Source organism: Juglans microcarpa x Juglans regia, chromosome 6D (assembly GCF_004785595.1).
Source record: "Juglans microcarpa x Juglans regia isolate MS1-56 chromosome 6D, Jm3101_v1.0, whole genome shotgun sequence".
Classification (NCBI taxonomy): Eukaryota; Viridiplantae; Streptophyta; class Magnoliopsida; order Fagales; family Juglandaceae; genus Juglans; species Juglans microcarpa x Juglans regia.
The window spans coordinates 34,634,638-34,660,891 of record NC_054604.1 but is presented as its reverse complement, the minus strand read 5'-3'; the positions used below and the strand labels follow the sequence as shown (position 1 = coordinate 34,660,891).

The 26,254-nt window shown below is 35.5% G+C and overlaps 6 protein-coding genes across 7 annotated transcripts; 5 read left to right on the top strand and 1 right to left on the bottom strand.

Annotated features, from left to right (window-relative positions):
- The first annotated feature begins 15 nt into the window (after nt 1–15).
- LOC121268839 lies at nt 16–1,065 on the top strand. The gene is made up of 2 exons (XM_041173106.1): nt 16–528; nt 654–1,065. Exons 1-2 carry the CDS (start codon nt 379–381, stop codon nt 921–923), a joined length of 420 nt encoding a protein of 139 aa, XP_041029040.1. The 5' UTR covers nt 16–378; the 3' UTR covers nt 924–1,065.
- A 1,595-nt stretch (nt 1,066–2,660) lies between these two features.
- Nucleotides 2,661–4,276, bottom strand: LOC121235567 (protein FAR1-RELATED SEQUENCE 5-like). Its single transcript, XM_041131911.1, has 4 exons — nt 3,895–4,276; nt 3,026–3,804; nt 2,814–2,936; nt 2,661–2,729 (listed from the first exon to the last, which is right to left on the bottom strand). The coding sequence occupies exons 1-4, from the start codon at nt 4,274–4,276 to the stop codon at nt 2,661–2,663; spliced, it is 1,353 nt and encodes a 450-aa protein (XP_040987845.1).
- Nucleotides 4,277–7,282: 3,006 nt separating this feature from the next.
- Nucleotides 7,283–10,272, top strand: LOC121235056 (thioredoxin 1-like). Of its 2 annotated transcripts, none has more exons than XM_041131271.1 (2): nt 7,283–7,619; nt 9,725–10,272. In XM_041131271.1, exons 1-2 carry the CDS (start codon nt 7,368–7,370, stop codon nt 10,058–10,060), a joined length of 588 nt encoding a protein of 195 aa, XP_040987205.1. In that variant the 5' UTR covers nt 7,283–7,367; the 3' UTR covers nt 10,061–10,272. The 2 variants fall into 2 exon arrangements, with proteins under 2 accessions (XP_040987205.1, XP_040987206.1); XM_041131272.1 differs by having other exon boundaries at nt 7,284–7,618; nt 9,745–10,272.
- A 4,611-nt stretch (nt 10,273–14,883) lies between these two features.
- LOC121235055 (E3 ubiquitin-protein ligase RMA3-like) lies at nt 14,884–16,270 on the top strand. The gene is made up of 2 exons (XM_041131270.1): nt 14,884–15,119; nt 15,395–16,270. The coding sequence occupies exons 1-2, from the start codon at nt 14,908–14,910 to the stop codon at nt 16,071–16,073; spliced, it is 891 nt and encodes a 296-aa protein (XP_040987204.1). The 5' UTR covers nt 14,884–14,907; the 3' UTR covers nt 16,074–16,270.
- A 3,790-nt stretch (nt 16,271–20,060) lies between these two features.
- Nucleotides 20,061–21,127, top strand: LOC121235653 (expansin-A12). The gene is made up of 3 exons (XM_041132007.1): nt 20,061–20,208; nt 20,345–20,654; nt 20,794–21,127. Exons 1-3 carry the CDS (start codon nt 20,061–20,063, stop codon nt 21,104–21,106), a joined length of 771 nt encoding a protein of 256 aa, XP_040987941.1. The 3' UTR covers nt 21,107–21,127.
- A 793-nt stretch (nt 21,128–21,920) lies between these two features.
- LOC121236089 (pentatricopeptide repeat-containing protein At4g21705, mitochondrial-like) lies at nt 21,921–25,765 on the top strand. Its single transcript, XM_041132582.1, has 2 exons — nt 21,921–22,261; nt 24,297–25,765. The coding sequence occupies exons 1-2, from the start codon at nt 21,992–21,994 to the stop codon at nt 25,554–25,556; spliced, it is 1,530 nt and encodes a 509-aa protein (XP_040988516.1). The 5' UTR covers nt 21,921–21,991; the 3' UTR covers nt 25,557–25,765.
- Nucleotides 25,766–26,254: the final 489 nt, after the last annotated feature.

Here is a 26,254-nt window from a genome sequence, read left to right as displayed (position 1 = left end):
ATTATTAATATTGTTATTATTATTATTAATGTAAGTTTGATATACACTTGGCATGATATACTGTTTTTAGAAGTGAATAAGCAGGGTTTAGTTCTCAATTTCTCACTTGAGTTTTATTAGACTATCAACTATTTTTAAAATGAGGCACCCTTTCAATTGTCATAGCATTCTTTAAACTTCACAGAACATCACTAACTGTTATTGGGAATCTTACTTCCACATTAAAACTGTTAAAGTGCTAGCTACTGCTACTGTTACTGTTATTGTTATTGGGATGATTACTTCCATATTAAAATGTTCAAGTGTATCTGAATAATTCAACTAATTCCATCCCGACAGTTGAATTTTTTGTACTGTTGAAATTACTGCTATATTGGGATGTCATCATCAATATCTTCATCTTCCTTTGGTAAACGTGCTTTGGGCATACCATTCTGTTTTTGTGAGGAGCCAGCCACACTAAGACTGGCTCGTACTGCAAAGAATCCAGGACGACCCTTCTTAGGGTGTCCAAAGTACAACACTAAGGTAACTACATAATTTGTACATAAAACTTATTCATGTAATCATTAATATTAAAGCATCTAACATTTGTTATATAATGATTAATATTAAAACATCTAACATTTGTTATATATCTTCTTAATTTGCAGGGATTACCATACTGTAGGTTTTTCAAGTGGGCAGATATTAATGAAGAGAATGAGCTCCATCTTCAAGAAAGCACCAATGAATTTGTAATAAAGGAGAAAGAGCTAGAGAAGAAAATCGAGGATGTCCACAAGAGGGAGATTGAGGTTATGAAGAAGGAGTTGGTGCTTCGGGAACAAGAAGCTGAAATAAGGCGTTCACGCAAACTACTTCGGGCTTATTGGGCTTTTGCATTTGTAGTTGCATTTTTGTGGTTTGTTGGTAGTGTCTAAGTAATTCCTAGATAGTGTTAGTAGTTCCAGAAATTGTATTGGGGTTTTGGTATTTACTTTTGGACTATGTAGTTGATGTATGGATATTATGTAAAACTGCTATTATGTACAGTTTGGGATTGTAAAACTGCTATTATGTACAGTTCGAGCTTGAGCAGATTGTAAAACTTTCCTTATGTACAGTTTGAGATTGTAAAACTGCTATTATGTACAGTTTGAGCTTGAGCAGATTGTAAAACTGCTATTATGTACAGTTTGAGCAGATTGTAAAACAGTGATGTAATATATTTTGTGTTCATGTATGAGCAGTTTGTATGGATCTTGAAATAGTTTGTAAAACAGTTTGTATGGATATAACTTTGTTGTGAAGCAGTTTGTAATGGAAACTTTGTACGCAGTTTTCTGTTTGTATGGATATTGGTTGATAAGCAATTTGTAAAACAGTTTAGGTTGGATTTGAGCAGATTGTAAAACTGTTTGTGAAACTGTTTGTATTGGACAGTTTGTAAAACTGTTTTGTGTATGTATGGATATTGGTTGATAAGCAGTTTGTAAAACAGTTTAGGTTGGATTTGAGCAGATTGTGAAACTGTTTGTGAAACTGTTTGTATTGGACAGTTTGTAAAACTGTTTTGTGAATGTATGGATATTGGTTGATAAGCAGTTTGTAAAACAGTTTAGGTTGGATTTGAGCAGATTGTGAAACAGTTTGTGAAACAGTTTGTAAAACAGTTTAGGTTGGATTTGAGCAGATTGTGAAACTGTTTGTGAAACTGTTTGTATTGGACAGTTTGTAAAACTGTTTGTGTATGTATGGATATTGGTTGTTGATAAGCAGTTTGTATTAAAACAGAACAGAACAGTTTCAGCATTTTAGCAGATTGTAAAACAGTTTGTAATGAGCAGTCACTGTATGTAATGCAGTTTGTGAACAGTATATTGAGCAGTTTGTGAATAGATTGGTATGGATGATGTATTCAAGTAGCAGTTTCTTAATAGCAGTTTGTAAAACATGTAAGCAGTTTGTAATATGGGATGTAATGCAGTTTCTGAGTTTGTAAAGTAGTTTGTGAACAATATCAAATTGGTGAGTTTGTAAAGCAGTTTGTGAACATATTGGTATGAATGATGTATTCAAGTAGCAGTTTCTTAATAGCAGTTTGTAAAACATGTAAGCAGTTTGTAATATGGCATGTAATGCAGTTTCTAAGTTTGTAAAGCAGTTTGTGAACAATATCAAATTGGTGAGTTTGTAAAGCAGTTTGTGAACAGTTACTATTGTGCAGTTTGTGAACATATTGGTATGGATGATGTATTCAAGTAGCAGTTTCTTAATAGCAGTTTGTAAAACATATAAGCAGTTTGTATTAAAACAGAACAGTTTCAGACACAAAATGATGACACAAAATGCCATTAACTGAACTGTATTACACAGAATGTAGTTTTAAAAAGATCATTACATGATGACACTCTTCATGTAATTTAGTAAACTGTTATGAACATACAACATAGATCATGGTAAATAACAAGCTGCCAAAGCTCCAAAAAATAACAGTTTCCAAAGCTTCATAGTAAATAACAGTTTCTATCATCTCAAAGCTCCACAAAATGTCGTGACCAAGTCTTGGAGCCCTACAAAACATACAATATAAATCATGTCAGTTTCAAAAATGTCAACTAAAAATATCAATTGTAACAACATGTTAGCATTATTAATAACATACTCAATGTATCAAATCATTGCATTGGTTGTGATTCACTCAACCCAATTTCTCCCGGTTGCGATTCATCTAACCCAAATTGTATCTGTAAATAGTAAACACCAACTGTTATGACGTTGTGATATGGATAATACTATTAAAATTAAGACAACACAAGAGACCCGCTTACACTTTCTTGACTACCAATCACCGTTTCTCGAGCCTGGACTTGTTCAACATTGGGAGTATCCATCTCTCCTCGGCCAAATAACCTCCTGCAAGTGTCCACGACTGCTGTATCTCCTCCATCTCGCTAATTAACAAGACACAAATATCATTTAGCATATTAGACAAGATTTGCATTAAATGGTATCTAAAATTTAAAATATTTACAATATGCACCTGTTTGCGTTTCCCCTTAACTGGTACTCTCTTCGTCTTTGCTTTAACTTTCCTCATGTCTTTCTCCATCCTTGATGCTCTCCTTAGAGATGGGGGTCTGCATTTTCCTCTCACAACTTTCGGACTTAGTACTTGCTTTGAACTCCCAACTGTAGTTGTATCAGCAGTCGTACAGCCAACATTCGCACCAGGGAGGGTTATCGATGGGGGTTCTTGGTTGGCACGATATAACTTAATCATTGCATACAATTTTTTAGTTGCATCCTCAGTATGCCGACTTGAACCCGCAGTATGAGTAATCATCTGATAACAGATATTCAACAGACTTGAATATCTATTAGCATCTGCCCGATGATCCCCTACGTCATAATTGCTATGGATCAATGTGTACCTCCTTTTGATGTCTTTCCGCCATCGATCTAAAATGTATGTATCTGGCACAGACTTAATCCCATTACATTTGAATATTGCCAAAATGTGCCTACACAATATCCCCCTCATTTGAAACAATCCACACGAACACCTTGCAGTTGCATCTTCCTCACTAAAGTCCACATAGTGTGTAATCGACTTTGTGAACTCTTCCACACGAACTTCATCCTCTACATGATATGTCTTTATTGTACCATCATGCTTAAATAATTTTGGATCCATATCAATAATACCGCTAATTTGTTGTTGAAGTTCCCTGAATTTAGCATTCGTATACAGATCTTGAAATTTCTTCTCAATTGGGGATCGAGATATACAGGGAATGGAGACACTAAATGAATGGAAGTCTGCAGCAGTTTCATTCTCAATTTTCTTTTTCAGAGCATTATCAAATTGGTCGACAAATTCTTTTAAATTTGTCTTGGCATGAACATAACCGTCAAAAAATGCATTCATGCTCTCGCTCCGCTGCGTAGTACTCATTCCAGCCCAAAATACGTCCCTCAAGAATGCCGGTACCCAATGCTCACGCTCATCATATAAACTTTGTAGCCAGACATTTTCATGCAAGTTGTACGTGGTGATTAGCTGCTCCCAACATTTTTCAAACTCTTCAACACTTTGAGTGTCATACACACACTTCATCAAAGTAGTTTTCATGCCACTTTTGTACGCACTATGAGAGCCAAGCTTTTCGGGGACTTTCTTCAGTATATGCCACAAACAGAATCGATGTCGGCTTTCTGGGAATACAATGGCAATGGCATTTTTCATGCTGTCTTGATCTGTGATTATGGCTCTTGGAGTTATACCGTCCATACATTTCAACCATGTCTAGAATAACCATACAAATGTCTCGGTATCCTCACTGGATATCAATCCTGCTCCCAACAAAATTGACTAGCCATGGTGGTTTACACCAACAAATGGTGCGAAGGGCATACCGTATCTATTGGTCAGATACGTAGTGTCAAATGTCACCACATCACCGAAATACTGATATGCTGCCCTACTACGGGGGTCCGCCCAGAAGACATTCTTCAATCTCCCCTCATTATCTAAGTCCATCAACGCAAAGAACCCGGGATTTTTGTACTGCATCCTTAAAAAATAATCTTGAAGCGCTCCAGCGCCACCTTTCCCAAGTCGCAGATGTCTTGCCTTGTCCATATAATTACGACAATCCTTTTCCAAAAATGGGACATTCTTGAATCCACCGGCGCCAACGACAAGACTGCCAAAGCTCTTATTCATTCGAATCCCAGTCAGGTCATTTGTATCTAGAACTCTTTTTACAGTCTCGCTAACTTCTCTATTACAACGAAAGAAGCAGGATTTCTGTGGACTGAGGCCGTGATTATGTATATTATGACATGTTGTCAACCGTACCTTTCCCTCAACTTTTAAGGCATTAATCTTTGCCTTACATTCCGTCTTTCCTGTCGGACGTGGTTTGACGACATTCAACGTTCTATTTCGGGCTTTCCCACCGCGGGCACAAGCTAGGGTGACATATCTAATAGTCCCATCCCCGGCCTTTTCACTCCTTTTTGTCATCACCCCAAAGCCGTTTTTCTTACCATATTGCTTATAATAGGTCAATAACTCTTCAAAAGAATTAAATTCCATCTCTGACTTTGGCTCCTCAATCGTATCACCACCATCCATTTGGACAGACTCAGGTGTCCCGGCACTGCCATCCTCAGTATCCCGTGAAACAAAGGTATCCTTTTTACTCTCCTCGTTAAGTCTAGAGGATGTATCAGGTTTTTCAGTTTCCTTACAATTGGGTGGATCCTCTGTATGAACTCTTGAGCTCGTTGCGGAGCTAGTAGTGATGAGAGGAATGGGAGGTCCCATCCCATATTGAAATTTATAACCAGTATTCTGCATAAATCACAAAAATTAACACAATTAAAATTTATGATTAATAAACATATTTATTAAAAAAAAATACTAGCAAAGTTGCATCACCACCTGAATGTTGATTAGATATTGGTTGCCATCTGGATATGGCATAAAGGCTGGTGACCATGCAGGCATTGGTCCATGCCAAACGTGCATATAATTTGATAGGCTTGGAGCAGTTGTTGGGATGTCCTAACATAAAAAATAATAATGAGAATCGCAACCAATAAACATCAATGTAAGCACATTCCAACAAATCTTTAAAATAATATCACATACCGTGCTTAGAGAATTTGAGCTACTTGGTGTTAGCCCAACTGAGTGGTCTTCTCCTTTTTCCATGCTAACAATTCCAATGAAAACTATACCTCCTGAAGAAAGAACAAAAAGAAAATCACTAAATTATGTTGCTCATTCTTATGAAAACAAAGGTTAGAGGCATTAGTGTATATGATCCAAACAAGTTAATAAAAAATATTTTTTTTAACAATTATCATGTGTAATGAATTAAATTTACTAGCAAAAGAAATTGATTTGTTTAAAAACAATTGAAGAATGGACTCTATCATTTGAAAACTTCATAATAATTTAAGTATTAAATGGTTTTGATTGAACAACCTAGTCTCTAAACCCCAAAATCAGCTCACTAATGCATTTTGTAAAAAATTTATAAAGCATTATGCAAAAAATCGTCTATGGTAATAGACTATGATATAGATAGATGAACAGCTAGCTAGCATCCCCCCCCCCCGTGGTGACATATACAAGTAACCCAAAATGTAAGCAAAACATGATTAAATGAAGTCACAGATGATATAGAACACCATTTATAAAAAGGAAAAAACCCTCTCAATTCAGCTTTTAGGTATGAGAGATGGCATAGGGCTTGTCAAAGTTGTTGCCCAGTCATGGGGTCTCTCTCGGTTGCCATATATTCATGACTTTTGAGTCTTTACTGCGAGAGTTGATCTTGCCGATCGTTTTGTGCTTTTTATTTTGCACACTTATGGTTTTGGACATTTACATTCAAATAAATACATCTTTATTAGATTTTCTTGAATTAGTAATTACCATTCATGTCATGCTGGCTGTGGCAAATGTGCCATTATCTACACAAGAAGCCAACAAAAACACATAATGCCAACCAAGAAGCCAACAAAACCAGACCCTTTGCACTACCACATTATCTACACAACAAGTAGCAAAATGAAATACTAACATCTATAAAATGCAAACAATGTGGCAAAATTAATAGAGATAACCAGTGCAAATAAATTTATTTCCTACTTCCTACACTTTTTGGCTGACCTCGAAGAACACTCTGGCTTTGGAGCCTTCCTTGTTAACAACTAAAAATGCTTATTGATGTTTCTAACCACCAAAATGACAACAAAAACAGCACATTCGAAGAAATGAAGTCACGAATATAGGAAGCTTGCGTTGTGGGATGTCTTACCTGAAGCTAGCGATGGAGACACGAAGCCGAATAACAGAGATGGAAGAGATCTCACAGCTGTTCACGTGAACACGAACGAAGAGATCTGCGGTTCTTCTAGACCCAAAAATCGACTGCTTCAAGCACAATATTTTCTCTTCCACGATTTTTTGCAACTTTTGTGAAATTTTTTTTCTGTTTTTAAAACATAAAAGCTCATTTTTGTTCTGAAATATAAATTTCCTCCTTTTCTGTCCGTCTTCGTATTTTTTTTTTCAATTAATTAAACCGGCTGACGTGGCATAATTGACACGTGAGCTGGTTACGCAGCGGTTTGCTACAGACGGTTGTCTGTAGCAGTATTGCGGATGGTAACCCAATTATGCCACGTGAGCCGGTTACGCAGCGGTTTGCTACAGACGGTTGTCTGTAGCAGTATTGCGGATGGTAACCCAATTCCTCGCCCATATTGGACCATGACACAAATCCAAACGCAGTCACAAATCAAAGTATCAAACACCAAACAGAACGCGCTCTCTCTCCTCATAGCTTCGATCATCTGCTTCGATGGCCAACGTGCTTGAATCCCTCACCGTGCCTCGCGCCTCCACTATGCCTTCCCCTACTCTCTCTCCGATCGTCGCCTCTTCGTTCTCTTCGCTCTCCGCCCGTAGATTGCCCCGCTTCAGAGGCCTCAAGTTCAGACCTAGTTTCGTGACTCGCTCTTTTGGGTCAGTGACTCGAATCCCTAGTTCGGGTCCGAGGCTCGATGGTCGCGGTGGCCTAGTCGTGTGCGAGGCTCAGGATAATGCCGTTGAAGTTCAGTCCCTACTCCACACTAGTCGTGCATTATTTTCCTTATTTTCTTTATCTTTTGGTCTGCTTGAGAAAATTAGAAGGAAATAGTAAAAGATGACATTTATCTTCTGCGTTTAAGCTTCTGTTTTATCTAACTTCGTTCCTTCCGGAAAGGTTTAATTGCTACCCGGTTTATTAGCTGAGTTAGTCAACAGGAACTGTTTTTAAGCAAGGACTGGATGCTCTTTTCTTTATTTTATTGCATGTGGCTGATGAACATCACGCAGCGGTGTGCCTGTTCACTCGAGTGCTCGACCTCGTGGTGTCGTAGGACTTGGACAGGAGTTATCACTTTGTCGGGTAACGGGGACAGAGCTTATGTTGTGGCCTGTTGGAAGATAGTTTTTGGAATGGTGCAAAATATTGTAGCAATGAAGGATCTTACCAAAATGTGGATAGAAACATATCCAAGTGGCCGGCATAAGATTTGGAATCGGTGGGTTGATGCAAATAAATTTGGTTTCACGCTAACTTCCAAGATTTAGTCGTTCTCATATCATATTCTACCACACGGACACATTGTTGAGTACAGAAGGATCTAGGTTCTCTGGCGTATTCCTTGCCAGATACTCTTGCAGGATTTAATCTAATGGAAATGCTAGCTTTCTAGGCAAAGAACAGTGGGGGAAGTGAGCTCGATGTAGAAGCCCAATTGTTTGGACGTGGCCTATGTATTAGAAATTAATCAACTCAGCCATGATTATACAAGAACATATTAAAGGAGCTTTGTATTTGCAATAATTACTCTTTCTGATCCCTAGTCTTTGGGACGATATACTAAGTGTCAGATTAATGTTGCAGTATAATGTGTGGACTCAAAGATGTGTTTTTATTAGATGCGTCTGACCCATTCTTTATCGTCTCCAAAAATTGTTTCTTCCTTAATTTTCCAGCTGAAACGAGCTTGGTCAAACTATTTGTTTAATCCCACTGTATATGGAATGTTGCTTTTAAATTTTCATTACTAAGCCTGTTAGAAGTTCGATTGGCTTTCTTTGAAATATAACCGGACACTTCATAAATCTTTGCCTAGGACACTTCCAGCATATACTACTCTCCCTCCTCTTTTCCTCTTTTTTCCTGCTACTTCCAGTGGAAAAGTATCTTGTTCAGTGGCAAATTTGTGTTATTCGGATTGGATGATGAAGAAGGCATTTGCTTGAATTTTTGGCACTTGGAAGTCTGTACTTAAAGGAGAAACAGGTTAATTGGATGGTGGAAGGTTAAGTGCCATTTAGAATGAGTCTAGCTAGCACTGCAAGGGCACGGGATTGACCTTCAAAGAAAATGGTTTGACGTGATTCTTTATTCTGGCGAGACTCTTTCCCCACTGGTTTAAACTTGTTTTGTAGTTACCTTGAATTTTGGTTTTGGTCTGTATTGGTAAGTTTTTTCAGGTCACACTTATGCACCATTCCAAATAATTGTTCCAACATAGCAACTGGTTTTTTGTTTCTGACTGGCTGTTTACTGGAACTATGGCTGTCTAGAGGTTCCCTGACATAAAAAAAAAAAATAAAAAAAAAAAAAAAAAAAAAAAAAAGATCGTTCACATGTAATAACCTGGATTTAGTATAATAAAATGGTGAATGGGATCCCACGTTGCTTGTGACAGAGAAACTCTTGCGATTTAAGATGATTCCATAGGAATTCAATCGTCACCTTAACTAGTCCACCTACAATGTTCCATGGAAAGGCCCAAACACATTTGGACTTACACTCCAAAATGACTAGTCTATACCTCATTTTAATCCAAATTTGTAGTCTAATTCTGTTTTTTTCTTTTTCCTTTTTTGTGTTGCTTTTCCACGTAAGGTTGGTATTGATCTATGTGGTTATTTAATAAATAAGTTTTGGGTTTTCACACAATTTTGGCATGAAGAACTCTGGAACCCTATTTTTGTCAACAGTCAAAGCTTTGCTTTTCCTCTACTGGTGAAAGGGTGCTTTGAATATGTATTTAAAAAAAAAAAAAAAAAATCTGTTAAGTGCTTTTGCAATTTGGATCAATGGCTGGTTAGTGTGTCTTTTGACCGTTTGAGAAAACTTTTGGCAAAATTAAACAGCGCATGCTTTGGGAAATTGCACTGTCTGTTGTTGCGGACGCAGATTGGCAGTCACTTGTGCTCGACTCTGAGTCCCCTTTTCTGGTTGAATTTTGGGCCCCTTGGTGTGGGCCATGCCGTATGATCCATCCCATCATTGATGAACTGGCAAAGCAGTATGCTGGGAAGCTCAAATGCTACAAAGTAAATACCGATGAGAGCCCTTCAGTTGCAACACGTTATGGCATTAGAAGCATCCCAACAGTCATAATCTTCAAGAATGGTGAGAAAAAGGATGCAGTTATAGGTGCTGTTCCCAAATCCACATTGACTACTAGTATAGAGAAATTCTTGTAGAGTTGGTAAGTAAAGATGCCTTAATTGGAATGGAGCTGCCTTGTAGTATTTATTTCTTTGCTTCTTAGCTTCTGATCTCTCAAGATTGGATGCTGGATGCTTTGCTTCCACAATAAACTCATATTGACTCTCATGTATATCAATCAGATGCAGCTGTATTTTCTGTTACCTTAATAGAATGTACTTACAAATATACTTGTTTGAAATGGCTATTTTAGAGTTCTTTATGTACAAGTCACTGCTGACTTATGTTTGCTTGTTGTAATGTTGGAGATCATTGTCAGAAGCTCTGCGGTTGTATAATTACTTTGACAGTTAATTGGAGAATTAAGTCCAGGGACGCCCTGAAGAAAGGTAATACTAAGGAGAGATTATTTGTTCGAGTAATCATATTGCATGCATCGTCCTAATCCTCGGAGGTTGATTCTCGAGAACGCCAAAGATGCTTGACCTAGAAAACTGCTCTGTTGTATTTGATGTGGTATACTTAGGCCTCGTTTATTTTTACAAATGAGATGAGATGAGTTAAGATTAAGGTTTAAAAGTTAAATAATATATTGTTAGAATATATTTTTTAATATTATTTTTGTTTTGAAATTTGAAAAAGTTAAATTGTTTATTTTATTTTGTATTGAAAGTTGAAAAAAATTGTAATGATTAGATGAAATGAAATGTTTTCTGAAAACAAGCGAGGTCATAGACCATATTTTTCAGGGGATGAGAAAACTTCACTGTTCTACATTTACCGGTATTATTGTTGGCTGCTTGTTTGTGAAATGCACTGTTTATGCAGATTGGAAAACGGGAAGGAACAAAAATAAGGATTACCAGAGAGTTGTAAATGGAGAGATGAAGGTCCCAATTTAGAAATTGGACTGAATTGAGATTAATTTAGTTAAGTCTAATTTTAAGTTAAATTTAACATTTAAACATCTAGTTTTTAAATCATTAAATTCATCTTAACTTAAAATTTTTTTACACATAAGATCTATAATTTTTTTTTAAACTCAATATTTCTTTATACGAGATTTGTAATTTTTTTAAATTTTTATAAATACGTATAAATTCATCTTAGATGGATTTTATAAAATTTATTTTATTAATTTAACTCATTACTATTTATAAAGAATTCAATTTATCTCAACTCAATTAAAGATCGAAACACTGGAAGAACAAGTAGCAAGAAGAATCTGTATATGTTGGCCGCTGCTTCAAGAACTAAGAGCAGACTTTTGTGCCATTTGGTTAATGCTGAAATATCTACTATATATCGATCGGTGGTGTCATTGTAGTTGAGATGATATGTGCACAAACTTGGGGAGCCCTTGTAATTATTGTAATGTGGCTCAAGATAGCAACCTTGAATCTGTGGAACCTTTTCGTTTGCTGTGTGCCTCAAGGCGTCTTTGACAAATGAATGTCAAAGACGGCTTTTCATTCTCTAACCCAACATCATGTCACTGCTTCGGATAGGGTCGAATTTCTGTCTTCTTGTCATGTCATTACTTGATACGATTCATCGACATGCTTGATTGAGAGTTGGCAATTTGATCACAACTTTATAAATTATATACGATTCAAACACGAAATTAATTAATTAAAATTTATAAATGTGACATTTATTATATTTTATAAAATTTCTTTATTATGTAATGAATATATTAGAGTTGCTCGAATCTATACGAGCCGACGCCGACAACTCCAAAGTGTGTGCTACAGTAGTCGGGCAGTTGCAAGATTATCCAATTAACTGATTCCCGATAAGCTTCTGAAGCACAATCCATTTTGGAGGCTATCCAACTGCGGAGACGTTAATAGTCAAACCACCTGATCCGGCATGGATCTGAAATAATATTGATCGGGTGCACATGATAAGAGAGAGACCTTTAGAACATGGTCGAGTCAGCATAATGATCAGCAAGATGGACATTAACGCTGCGTTTTGACAGTGAGATATTTTTAAATATTTTATGAAAAATAATAATAAAATATTAAATAATAATAAAATAATAAATAATAATACCCAAACTAAATAATATTACCCAAATTAGGCCTAAACTCAGCTCTCCCAAAAACAAAATCCAATAATGGTACGTGCCTGCGTCATCATTGCACCTCACAAACGTTAATTTAAATGCATTAAATAAAGCTTGAAAATACACAGATATTTTTAAAGATTAAGGTTATGATTTATAAAAAAAAAGATCAAGCTTATTTATTCTTAAATATTAATTTTTTTATTTGGTAAATACTCCGCCCTATTCTTTTATTAATATAAATAATATTTTCTTGTCATTCCTTTTGGCTTCTTGGCTAAACTGCATAGATATAATAAGAAAAATTATATTTTTTATTATATTTTTATTGATCATTTCATAACATAATATTAAATAATAAATTGATAAATAAAATACTTTATCTAATATCAAATTTCATGACGTGACATTAAATAAATTACTTAAAATGCTTTTGCAAGAAAGGAGAGTCCTCCAAAACGTGAGTTCCAGACAAAAAGTTCAATAATTTAATGCATTCGTGTTGTCTTGAATTCAAAATCTCTCCAAGTTTTTTGTTTATGGAACTCTATTTTGCATAGCTTTGAAAATATCAAAGAATAAAAGCTATTGTTCTCTATATTGAGCAAGAGATAGAGAGATTGGGACCGACCTTTCTTAGTATGGGAAGTTTTTTTTTTTTTTTTTTTAATAGAAAGGATTAAAAAAATATATAGATGCACCAAAAATGTTATTCTTATCATTTTTTAACAATCTTATAATGTGATTTTAAATTGTTGATAAATAAATACTTTTTTAATTACATCACATCCAGATAAGCAAATTTTTCCTTAAATTTTAGCTAAAAATCATCTTTCTCTAAATTCTTTCTTAAATGTTATTTCTCTTTTTAAAACTTCCTACATCACACTCTCTATTCTTTTTCTATTTTATTAAAATAAGATTTTTTTATGTTTTATTTATTATTTTGTTCTCACTTTCCTTTATATTCTGTCAAATCTTATTTTAGAGAATAGGATGTAGCTTCATTTTTTTTTTTTCACTTTTCATGTATTTTCCAAAAACTTGGCTAATAATTGTTTATAAGGAATGGGTTGTTGGTGCTCTTATATACATATTGATATTGATATGTACCGTGGGATGATAAATATCATTTTAAAGAAAATTAGGATAATATTTGAAAATTTTAGGCTAATTTAAATTTTAATTATTGACTAAAAATGAATTAGGTATAATAGTGAGTTAAGATAAAAATTAAAAGTTGAATAAAATATTTTTAAAATATTATTTTTAATATTATTATTGTCTTAAAATTTAAAAAATTAAATTATTTATTATATTTTATATAAAAATTTAAAAAATTTATAATATGATATGAAATGGAATAATTTCTGTATTTAAACCTACCATTAATTTCGTTTTAAAAAATTGGTTTAATTTTGACTATACGATGAACAAACGTGAAAAGCCCAACCCACGACAGTCGGGCTAGACAGACGCCACGTGTGATTACACAGGATTGAATAACGCGGGCTCAAGTGTACGTGGCAGTCCTTCACTCCAGCTTAAAACAACGGCACAACCCCACTACACGCATAGGATTAGAAGATAGCGGCCTAGTCAGCAGTATCAGAACTAGAAGGATCTAACGGTCTAGCTTTTACTAGTCAGAAGCTTCGAAGATAAGCAATCCGTCACTTTCTTCTGGATGGTCCATCTCGTGGTACCATAATCAATAATCCTTCGTAGGTTTGGTCCCCACACATCTTTTCATTATTACCATTTTTTAAATTTAAACTCCACACACCTTACATTTGATTTCAAACCTTACCTATTAATATAAAATTATTTAATGTTTTATTATCAATAAAATTCTTGATAAGAATGACAAGAAAGCAAAAATAAAAATAATAAAATTTACACAGTTTGACAATCTGTCTACGTTTATATAATTACAAAAAAATTTATTTCATATGATAACTAAAGAGTATTTTTTATATTAAAATCTCGATTGTATGTACATGCTTTTATTTTTAGAAAAATCATATTATCATTTCATATATCACATATTAATATATAATTTATTATTTTTATCTATCTATTTAAACACACGTATATTGATATGTAAATATATGTATTGAAATAAAAATAATAAATCACATATTGATATGTGGTATGAAAATGATAAATAACGTTTTAAGTTAATTTTTTCTTTTTTGTCCATATTTTATATCCACAATGCTGAATTTGAAAATTTGAAGAACTATTTATTGGACAAGAAATTTTGACCTGGCGTTGCAAATGAAACGACGTAGGTCCGATTCTCAACTTTGTGACTTGGGACTAGAAGCCACGTGACGATGAAGCAAAACATAAACAAATAAACTATATATGTACCACTAAAAAAAAAAAAAACCAAAGATTCCGACATTTATCTAAAATCTAATTAATTAGATTCTTACAATTTCAGGGTTAGATTTCATGCCACCGAATTAAATATTATTAATATTAGCTAAATATTTCAAAATTCACTGTTTTGCATTTATCTCTTAACAGTCACGTTTGAACTTAGCCAACAACATTTGTAAAATATGTGAATAAAATTTTCAAACATCCTTAAATATTGGGTAAACGAAAATGAATCCCTCGAAGTCGAACTACCCATTAGAATTCCCAACCCCCCCAAAAAAAAAAAAAAAAAAAAAAAAAAACAGTTGAGACAAACACGAAATTCTAATTTCTTAACGCGTGTCGCACGTGTCAGCACGTCAGTTCAGAGGTTCTAGAGAGCACGATTTCAGTAAGATCTCTCTTTCGACCTTTCTTTAATAAATGGAAAACACAGCCAATGGCAAACGCGCTAACAGCCCCTTTATATACCGCTGCGTCCCCACACTTCCATCTCATCCATTCCGTTTCTTCAATCTCGTCCCGAAAACCCGAAAAGAAAGACAGCGATCCCTACCGCTTTCCGCTTCTCTCTCCTCCTTTCTCAAGAGTTTCCTGTTGACCAGTTTTGATTCAGATATCCTTCTCCATACGAGGTAAGCTTCGTGTTTCTGTCTTGCGGGTTTTTTGGTATTCGAGGAAATATAATCCTTGGTTGTCTTATTTGATTCCGGCTTTTGGTTTTGTTTTATATGATTTTCGAAACTTTCTCTGTTCCTGCCGAAATTCTGGGCACTTCTTTCGTGAATTTGTTTGGATCAGTGAATGTGAGGCTTGATTCATGGAGATTTATCCTGTGCTAAAAAAGTTTTCTTGAGAGAAAATCCATTTATCTGTCCTAATTAAGATCTTTTATTTTTTGGCAATGCAGTGCGTTATCTATGGAACATAACTCCTTTGAGCCTGAGCTACACTTCGAATCTACTGGAGATGTTTCTTTTCCCCAGAAATGGAAATCTATGTCAGCCCCAACAACAGACACAGTCAATGAAGATGGCTGCTTTGGCTGTAACATTTGCTTAGAGCCAGCACAAGAACCTGTGGTCACCCTCTGCGGTCACTTGTACTGCTGGCCTTGCATTTACAAGTGGATTAATGTACAAATCTCCTCAGACGAACCAGAGCATCAACAACCGAAATGCCCTGTTTGTAAAGCTAACATATCACAGAATTTGTTGGTCCCCCTCTATGGTCGTGGCACATCCTCTTCCGATTCCAATGTCAAGAAATCCAATTTGGGTCCTGTCATTCCCCGCCGGCCACCTCCTTGTGGGTTGCACAACCTCATTTCTTCGACGCAACAACGTCCAAATGGATCAGCTTATATTGGGGATACAGCAATGGTTAATCCGGCTATTGGGATGTTTGGAATTGGGGAGAGGGTCTATGCGAGGATTTTTGGGAGCACAAATACAAGCTTGTACGCCTGCCCTCTCACAGAGATTAGCAGCCCCAGGATGAGAAGGCAGGAAATGAAGTTTGACAAGTCTCTTAACAGAGTCTCCATTTTTCTGTTCTGTTGCATTATCTTGTGTCTTCTCCTTTTCTGATCATGTTCCTTTCTGGGGTTCACTTTTGTATAGTTCTGGGTGGAATTATGAAATTTTAGTACATAAGAGTAGAAGAAGATATACATGATCCTCGTATAGATTTTGCAACAATACCACTTGTCATAATTTTTTTTGGGTGTGTACATAATTTGATATTTTTTGGTTGGATTTATGATAAGTTCTTGATATTGATGTTATCCTTGTGCAATTCTCAGTACTATGATACCATTGACGCATTGACCTTCCTCTCACTCTTTTGGTTCCAGAAAGGAAAAACACTCGAAGTCTGGAACTGAATATTGCTCAATACCCCATTTTCTATACTGAAATCAGATAGTCTCCGCCTTTCTCAATTTTCTTTTCCTGAGCTTGAGGCGGTTTTCCGTTCATCCTGACCGCTATAATCTTCTATAATTTAAAGGATGTGCGGATGCGCCAATGGAGAAAAGAGAACCATGGATAATGGAACATGGTAATATTCCTGTTTGTTGTTATGTAACAGAGGTTGTCATCATTGTTATATCAGAAGTCTTACTTTTCAAACTTGACCGCAGACTATGATCAGGTACTGTTTCTTTTTTACCTCCTGTTCTGCGTTTGCATATGACCAAATTGTTCACGACCAGTTCCACCTTTCCAATTTCAACGGCGTCTCTTAAATTAGAGTCGTTATCGTTTTTACCCGTATGCTGTTTTGGCTTCCCAATGTGCTCCTAGTTTACACGGTTTTAAACTATGACTGTTAATTTTCCAAATAAGCTGACCCGAAGGACAATTTCGTTCATAATCAACCAACCTCCAATGTTCTATGTTTCGATTTGAACATTTGCTTTATAATAGAATGATCAAAATGGTGTTTTTTTTTTTTTTTTTTTAAGAGAGACAGTAACCAAAATTTATTGATAACTCTCCCTTTAGAGGAATATCATATTATACAACAAATCTTTAGAATTACAAAATCCAAAAACTAAGATTTGAAAAATCGTGAATTTTAAAACCAATACAAGAAAAATATCTATATATAGATATGAGAAAAGATATTTGTAATCGTAAATTGTGTAATCGTCGTGTAATCGTTTTAAAAAAAATAAATAAAATATATAACCTACTCTTTTTTAAAGTGATTATACGAAGTTTACGTATTTCTCAATTATAAAATTCTATTCACTATTATTCACAAAATTATCAATCTTATCTCTCTCTTTTAAGAAGAGGAGTACCTCAATTTTATCGATAGCTCTTATTTATAGTAGAGAACAACTGTAATTATATCTTAACACCTAAGAGTTACACATATTCAAAACTAACTAGAAAACTAAATCCAGACATCCAAACTAACTAAACATCATACCGTACATCAGAACAACAACAAAATTACCAAAAGCAGCAAATGATAAAAGATAAACTAAAATAAAATAAAAGGCCAGAAAAAAAATGTAACCAAACCTGTTATTTCTGACAAAAAAAAAAGGTGTAAACCAGCTTTACCTCATTACCTAAGCACATGCCCTAAACCTTATGCTTAAATTTTGGTTGACCAGCTAGATCTATTTATATGCACCCCAGCATCTTTTGCCAAGATGTCCCCAATAGAATTCCCCTCTTTGTTGGAGTTTTCAAGGCAGCCTTTTTTTTTTTTTCGTATTTCTATTTTGTTCTTTCGATTTCTTATAAAATACTTCCTTTGTTATAATTTAATTTTTAACCTTATTTTTCCTCAATTGAGGCAATGACCCACATGCGGTTATGGTAGGATTGAGGAGTCCACGTAGGGGGAGAAGTTGGCCCAAACCCACGACATTGGGCCTATCATGATGTTTTAAAATACTGCTTGCATTAAAAATAATTATTAGAATAATTTTGTACTTTATCTACAAAACTTAAAAAAAAAAAAAAAAAAATATGGTACCCAAATTTTATTAATAACCCTCACATATTGCAGAGGAATACTATATTACAAACAAAGTTGGGAGTTACAAAAATCCCTAATCAAAATTTCAAAAAAGTCCAATATATACTAAACTTTACGATATGTAAGCAATAATTATTTAAAAACAAATTATATAATACCAAAATTAAAACGTTTATTTCCGTGCAAACACTTTTTTTTTTAATATAATAATTTGAGTTTAAAAAAAGTATAGTGATTTTTAAAAATTTATAGCCTTTTATTTTACGAATGATAAATTTAACAAGTACAAGTGTGCAACTGTTGAGAAAATTTATTTTTTAAACAAGTTAACGAGAATTGACAAAACTAGTAAATAAAATTAAGAGTTTTTTTTACTAATCAGATATTGTTCATCAACAAACACCCCACACCTATGTGGCTATCTTCTATTACTATTATTATTATTATTATTATTATTACCTGCTGAAAAGCATTTGAACACAGCAACCCCATTTCGGTATTGATCCCATCCCTCTCCCGCGCCCCCCTCCCTTCCTCTCGTCGCCTAGCACCCTTGAGTGGCATCATCTCTATTGTCGCCTAACATTGGCGACTCGTCGGCCTGCCTCTGCCCATCGCCACCCATCCCACTCCCTCCCTCCCCTATCGTTGCCCAACACCCTCATTTCACGGGAACCACTTGTCGCCCTCCCTTCAAGCGCAACACACTCTAAACTAGTCGCCCTCCCTCTCGTCTGCCGCCCTCTGCCCATTGTCGTCCATCTACTCAGCAACAAGAGGTAACTCCTACCTCTATCTCATAGCTACCTCTGTCTCATTTCTAGATTTCTAAGAAATGTTAGAAGAAGAAGAAGAAGGTCTCAAAATTGAACCTGAGTTTTGCGATTCACAGAGAAGCAGATTCAGAATTTGGGATTTTTAATTTCGTCAACGCCACTCCGTGATTCATAGAGAAGAAGAAAAAGATTTGTGGATTTTGTGAGGAAACTTGAGGGATTCACAATGAAGAAGAAGAAATGGATTAGAAATGTGAAGGGATTGAGGGTTTCACAGGCAGAAGGGGTTTCCGTGAAGAATGGGGTTTTCGAATTCGAGAGGGAAGGGATTGAGAGCTTCAGGGAAAGGGGAGTTGAGGTCAGAACCGGTTCGTTGTTAGTGAACTCGATTTGACACGTCAGGTGTGTGTTTGGTGGAACCGCTCATCTATAGAATTTTTCTAAAATTAAATATTACGCGGTTGCTTATGTACTGTGAAGTACGTACGGAAGACATAGTACGATCAAAATCACCAGTCGGTGATATCCACGCATTTTCCTCTTCTTAATTCGGTCCGACAATATTATACATTTGCATGCAATTAATTAATAAAGCATGCAGTGAACTGTCTGTCCTACACAACATCTGAAGAAAAAGAAAACATGGGAGGGGGAACCTCATCCTTTTATGTCAAGTTAATTGATAATAATGGAGACCCAAGCACGGAAATTAATTATATATTATTGCTTAACATTTTCATTTAAATTAGACTGGAAATCCAAAGGAAACTTGCAATAATATTACTAGTTAGTCGGATTAATCCTCCTGATCCGGCCCAAAAGGTTAAGTTTTTAGGTTAGAATAACGCTAATTAAAACTATATGCGTGACATGATTGATAAGAAAAAGGTCTGGTTTCGGGTTTGAGACTCCAAATCTTGGATCCAATTAATGTAGCATTTTTATTTCCAACATGGAATAATGAATAATCGAGCATTTACCTTAAAAGTCACCGACGGGAAACATAACAGGCCATCACATTGACTTGCTGATCTCCCATTGCCTGCATCTGTCTCAAACCATCACATGCACCTGCTTTTAGGACGTGAAGAAACGCGTTCTTCAGAAAAGTATTCTGATTTTTATTTGTTATTTGCTTGCATCTTTTATCATGATGACAAAGTGTATAGTGTACGTATAATATACTAGGACTTCATTATAATTAATCACCGACAAGCGCGTTCCTAATCTATAAATGGAGACACTTTCTTCAAGAATTCGAATCATATTGTGTGATCGATCTGTTTGAAGAACAAAATCATGGGTTCTGTCAAAGTTCCTTCTGTTTCTCTTTTGTATGTTTTCTTCCTTGTTTGTGTAGGTTTTGATGGCATCAACAGTGAAGGTAACGGTTGGCTTAATGGCCATGCAACTTTCTATGGATCCAATCAAAACCCCACAACTCTTGGTACGTATATAAGTCGATCATTCTTGCTAGTGTACGTACAAAACTAGGCATTAGGCATTTGGAATTTTGGATACCGCAATATTCATGCATGTCACTTTAATATCCTTAATGCCATAATTTGTTTTATGATCATCAGGTGGAGCTTGTGGCTATGATAATACAGTCCACGCTGGGTTTGGAGTGAACACGGCTGCCGTTAGCACTACACTTTTCAGAGGTGGTGAAGCATGCGGCGCTTGCTACCAACTGAGCTGCAACCACAGGCTCGACCCAAAGTGGTGCCTTCCCCACGGCGTTATGACCATTACCGCCACCAATCTCTGCCCTCCCAACAATAATGGAGGGTGGTGTGATCCCCCTTACCAACACTTTGACATGTCTATGCCTGCTTTCTTGCGCATTGCACGACAAGGCAATGAAGGCATTGTCCCTATCCTATATAGAAGGTAAAACAATAACAAATGCGCGCGGCCATATCAATCGTACGTTGCAACTAATTAAAAATGATAAAATTAAATCATTATCTTTATAAAGATGGTTAACATTGCTGATCATTCACAATTGTTTGATGTTTATGGGTTGAAGGGTGTCGTGCAAACGGAGAGGAGGAGTTCGTTTCACCTTGAAGGGACAATCAAATTTCAATATGGTGATGATATCTAACGTTGGTGGTAGTGGTGATGCGAAGGCTGCATGGATAAGGGGCTCCAGGACAAGAACATGGATTCCCATGCATAGGAATTGGGGTGCAAACTGGCAAAGTGGTTTTGACATTCGAGGCCAAAGACTGTCTTTTAAGCTCACTCTGGTTGATGGGAAAACATTAGAATTCTTAAATGTCGTTCCTTCGACTTGGAGGTTTGGGCAGACATTTTCTTCCCCAAATCAGTTCTCTTAATTCCACAATGATCAATCAAGACGTGCATGGCTGACGTTCATGTACGATCGAGGACAGAGTACTTTTTTATGCTTCAAGGACTTTTTTTCTGCATGACATTTGTGGACAACACATCAAGTTCACATACTGTAATAAATAATTGAAAAATAAGATTTATATATTTGATGAAAATATCATAATTAATTATTAGTGTAAAGCACAACAATGCAAAAAGGACAGTACTTATTTTGCACCAACTTTTACTTGCATGGTATCACTTATTGCTCTACATATCATGGCTGATAACATTAATTATTATTATTTAAAACAATAATTAACTTTATATTTAATATTTATTTGTCAGGGCTTTTTAATTGCAGCAATTTCGATTTTTTTTTTTATTTTTTTATTTGGGGAGGGGAGTCGAATCCAAGACCTCAATTTCTGAGATTTGAGTGTTATGCTAGACCATATACTTTGGCATATTTCGATGTTTTACTAGATTCATCCACCAAGGATTTTCCCATAAAAATCAAAATGCATTTTTATAATAAGAAATTGGAGATATAATCAAATGAAATATAGAATTTTTTTAGAAGGGACATAAGTAGATTGTTCTAGAAAAAATATCTTATAATTTTTTATGATTTGACGTGATGAGTATATTTTAAATTATAAAATAAATTTACATTTTGATATAACATATATATGTTTGATATTTAAAAAAAAAAAAAAAAAGAAATCGGTAAACTAGTTAGTCTAGTTTCATTACTGCTCCCACAATTAGAGGAAAAGGCGCTTATAGCCTCGCCTAAAATTGCTTTGCTAAACCCTTCGTATTTGCCAAGCAGTCTTGCAATCTTTAAACCCTACAAATTCTCAGAGCGCTCCTCAAGCACCTCTTTCATGGCATTAAGGATCTTCCTCACAAGCTTGAACAGGTCCATGAACCTCACAAAAAACGCAATCTCGATAATAAGGTCTTACAGCACGATAAGGCATGATAGTGGCAGAAGAAACCTCTTCTTAAGAATTAGTCCTCTGGGCGACCCTTCACTCAGCGTAGCGCCAGTTCTTGATCAGTGGGTGGAAGAAGGCAACAAGGTCAAGGAGCTCGAGTTCCAGCGCATCGTCCGTGATCTCCGAGCTCGCAGGCGGTACAAGCAAGCTCTCGAGGTGAGTTTTTTTTTTTTTTTTCTTTTTCTTTTTTTTACAATGCTGTGTTTGGTTGAGAGAAAATGTAAGAAACAGATTCTGGGTCTGTGCCATTTCCCGATGGTAAATTCTCAGGATTTTCTCTGGCCGATGAGAAATTATTGCAAAAGGAAAGAGAATCTGGGTGTTCTGTGATATGCTGGTTTGATTTCATTAAATGATGAAATGCTATTTTAATTAAGGCAAAGACTTGCATTACTCACAGTTGAGAAGGCTCTCTATTTGGTTGTTGAGAAAAAGTGGGAAAAGAGAGGAATAGAAAAGGAACAAATGAGTTTGATATATTATGTGGGTTGGGTTTTGGCCTTTTGGGGCAACTGGAGAACTCCCCTATTGAGCTAATCAGTGGGTCTAGGTCAGACTAATTGACAAATATTGTTTTCTATGATATTTCTTTAAGCCACCGGACTGCTTTTTGAATGATGGGTTCATGAGTTGTAGTTGGGTTTTTAACTTGATAATTCGTGTTTGGGATTTAGAGAAGCAAGTGTTCATGAACTTGTTAAAAGGCAAGGCATAAATAAATTGTATGGTGTTAGCTTGAACATCATTGAAAAGTCATTCTTGTGATTGGCATATCAGAATATAGTTCCTTCTGAAGTGAAATTAAGGCAAGAAATAAATTTTGCCCTTTCTAAGGTCTACTAGGGAAATATCCCCATTCATGTCTGATTAGGAAATTCACACACGGCGGTATGATTTACTGTATAAACATCTTTATTTAAGCTTGATATTGGTTTGTCAGAATTTATAAATAAAAACTAAAATAATATAGTTTAAACACTCATAGTAAAAAGAACTGTAGTTGATGATATGATATTGTACAATTTTTGTGATGAAATTAGAAAAGTAGGAAAAAAACCAACAAAATAGATGTTTTTCAAATTCCCTTAGTACCCGCATATGACAGCTCTGCAGAGCTTTACGGGTCGATAACCTGTTCAACGTCAGTGTGTGCAAGGCACTGTAAGCAATGTCGCTTCAGGGGAAAAATAGACAGTATAAAATTAAACACCTATCATCAAATAAATCAGATGTTACGAGATTTAGATTAACCGCATTTAGTATAAGCTCAAGACACAAAAGTGCTCTAGCATCATTTACCGACAACAACTAGTAGGGTTATCCAACCCAACAATTTAGAACTACTTGATTTTGGTAAATAAATTAAAAGTAAAGGGAGCGAAGAAGTGTAGGTGAAATAAGGAAGTGGATTAATGTGTATTTCTGACTGAAGAAGAAAACTTTGTTTGCCGATAAAAAATGTGCACATTTCTGACTGACTTGTTTCTAGCTGATGGATGCACTTAGATTTACCTATATACATTAAAAAAAAAAAAAAAAAAAAAAAAAAAAAAAAGATGCACTTAGATTTCCGTGGTGCAACATGCATTTTTAAAGTCCATGCCATGTCAGTTTGAGGGATGGTTCTTTCTGATATGTGACAAAATTAGAATTACTTCGTTGACTTAAAAAGAAAAGTTTAGTCAACAAGCATATGTAAACCGTTCTTCAAGGATATATGAATATATGATTAATTGATGGAAGGGCAAAATACTGTTTCCTCCCTCAAACTTATACATTGCATGCACTCTTTGTTAAAACTCAACAATCAAAATTGTGTCACATCACCTATTTCTATCTATTTTTCATCCATCTTAAAGGCCAAACTGGATGAAGATACTATTTATCAGTTTTATATTTGGAGAATGCAATGTGTCAGTTTAGGCATTTCCAGCTGCAAAGTGCAAAACTCCCTGTAGATCAGGAGAGAAAACTGTATTCCACTTAAATGGAATACTTATCCTAAATTATTGTTTGGTACCTGGAGTCTTACCTATATTCCTAGTTAGCTTAATGCTTGTGTCCGAGCTCCTTTTTATTTTCTTTTTCTGATTCATGACCAAACTTTGACATGTTCAGGTTCTAGGAGCTCTGAAATTCGTATTAGTTACTGTAGTTTCGATTTACCATATTACTCAATCTTCTGCTGCAGGTTTCTGAGTGGGTCAGTAGCACGAAACTTTGCTCATTCTCACCAGGTGATCAGGCTGTGCAGTTAGATCTTATTGGTAGAGTTCGTGGGCTGGACTCTGCAGAGAGCTACTTTAACAACTTGAGTGATCAAGACAAAATTGACAAAATCTATGGCGCCCTTCTAAATTGTTATGCCAGAGAAGGCCTTGTTGATAAGTCCCTCTCCCACATGGGGAAGATGAAAGAGATGGGATTTGCTTGTAGTCCCCTCGCCTACAATAACATCATGTGCCTATATACAAACAATGGCCAGCCTGAGAAAGTCCCTATTGTGTTATCAGAAATGAAGAAGGATGGCATCTCCCCTGACAATTTTAGCTATGGAATTAGCATAGATTCCTATGGCAAAAGATCTGATCTTAAGGGCATGGAGGAAGTTCTAAAGGAAATGGAGAGCCTACCCCACATCTCTGTGGGCTGGAATACTTATGCAATGGTTGCCAATTACTACATAAAAGCTGACATCCGTGAGAAAGCACTGATCTACATGAAGAAATGTGAAGAGAAGGTAAATAAAAATGCACTCGGATATAATCATTTGGTTTCACTTTATGCGCGGATTGGAAATAAAGATGAGATGATGAGATTGTGGAGCCTTGAAAAATCCAAGTGTAAGAAGCAAATTAACAGGGATTATATTACCATGCTGGGTTCTCTAGTGAAGCTTGGGGAGTTTGAAGAAACAGAAAAATTGCTCAAGGAGTGGGAGTCATCTTGCTACTGTTATGATTTCCGTGTGCCCAATGTCCTCCTGATTGGATATTGTCAGAAGGGATTGATGGAAAGAGCCGAAGCTGTGCTTCAGGACATAGTGAAGAAAGGGAAGACTCCAATTCCAAATAGTTGGGCTATTCTTGCAGCGGGTTATGTAGATAACCAAAATATGGAGAAGGCGTTTGAATGCATCAAGGAAGCTCTGGCTGTAAGGGAGGAAAATAAAGGATGGAGACCTAAAGCTAGAGTGATTTCAAGCTTATTGAGTTGGCTTAGCGATAGAGGAGACATTGAAGAAGTAGAAGCTTTTCTGAACTCCTTAAAGACCGTTATTCCAATGGATAGGGAAATGTACCATGCCTTGATCAGGGCTTATATCAGAGGTGGGAAAGAAGTGGATGGGATTTTAGAGAGAATGAAAGCTGATGAGATAGAAGAAAATGAGGAAACAGAGATAATTCTAAGCTCAAGACAGAAAAAATCTAAAATGGTTGACGGCTTTTGATGGATGCTCTTGCTTGATTATGGCTCATTAATCTGCAATTCATTGCCAAACTCTTAAGATTTCAGTGAGCAAGTGAAGCTACTAGATCTGAAGGTCTCACTTGAAAATTAAGCTTTTGAAGTGCAATGCTGACACTATGTAACAATATTTCTACACATTGGCAGGATGCTTACAAAATGAACATTGGAAGTAATTGATCTGAAATCTTACCAAATTTGTTTGGATTTGATTTGCACTTAAATGCATCCCAACATTGTGCACTCAGGTTCTTTGGTTTCACTTCCTCTTAATGCCTTTTGGCAAATATGAAAATCATTGAATTATTTAATATTTTTTGGGGTGTAAATTTTATATATTGAATGCGACCTATCTATGAAATTCAACCATATATTGAACCTAAAATGAAAAGACAAATCTATTTGAAAGGTTATTTTTTGACATATCCAATTCTTAAAATGGATTCCATAATAATAAAAAAGTATTAGGCGCACTCTTTAGATGATGAAATGAGATGAGATAATTTTAGATAAAAGTTAGAAGTTGAGTAAAATATTGTTAGAAAATTATTTTTGGAGATTTGAAAAAGTTAAATTGTTTATTATATTTTGTGTGAAAATTTGAAAAAATTGTAATGATAAAATGAGATGAGATAAAACACTTTTATTATCCAAACGAGGCCTAAGTGTTTTTTTTTTTTT

Coding starts and splice junctions, on each gene's coding strand:
- LOC121235055 (XM_041131270.1), top strand. CDS start 14,908: ATGGAAAACACAGCCAATGGCAAACGCGCTAACAGCCCCTTTATATAC. Junction 15,120..15,394: donor GATATCCTTCTCCATACGAG/GTAAGCTTCGTG, acceptor TTGGCAATGCAG/TGCGTTATCTATGGAACATA.
- LOC121235567 (XM_041131911.1), bottom strand. CDS start 4,276: ATGGACGGTATAACTCCAAGAGCCATAATCACAGATCAAGACAGCATG. Junction 3,805..3,894: donor CATGAATGCATTTTTTGACG/GTTATGTTCATG, acceptor AAACTGCTGCAG/ACTTCCATTCATTTAGTGTC. Junction 2,730..2,813: donor TGATTGGTAGTCAAGAAAGT/GTAAGCGGGTCT, acceptor TACTATTTACAG/ATACAATTTGGGTTAGATGA.
- LOC121235056 (XM_041131271.1), top strand. CDS start 7,368: ATGGCCAACGTGCTTGAATCCCTCACCGTGCCTCGCGCCTCCACTATG. Junction 7,620..9,724: donor CTCAGGATAATGCCGTTGAA/GTTCAGTCCCTA, acceptor AAAATTAAACAG/CGCATGCTTTGGGAAATTGC.
- LOC121268839 (XM_041173106.1), top strand. CDS start 379: ATGTCATCATCAATATCTTCATCTTCCTTTGGTAAACGTGCTTTGGGC. Junction 529..653: donor GTCCAAAGTACAACACTAAG/GTAACTACATAA, acceptor CTTAATTTGCAG/GGATTACCATACTGTAGGTT.
- LOC121236089 (XM_041132582.1), top strand. CDS start 21,992: ATGGCATTAAGGATCTTCCTCACAAGCTTGAACAGGTCCATGAACCTC. Junction 22,262..24,296: donor GGTACAAGCAAGCTCTCGAG/GTGAGTTTTTTT, acceptor CTTCTGCTGCAG/GTTTCTGAGTGGGTCAGTAG.
- LOC121235653 (XM_041132007.1), top strand. CDS start 20,061: ATGGGTTCTGTCAAAGTTCCTTCTGTTTCTCTTTTGTATGTTTTCTTC. Junction 20,209..20,344: donor TCAAAACCCCACAACTCTTG/GTACGTATATAA, acceptor TATGATCATCAG/GTGGAGCTTGTGGCTATGAT. Junction 20,655..20,793: donor GTCCCTATCCTATATAGAAG/GTAAAACAATAA, acceptor TATGGGTTGAAG/GGTGTCGTGCAAACGGAGAG.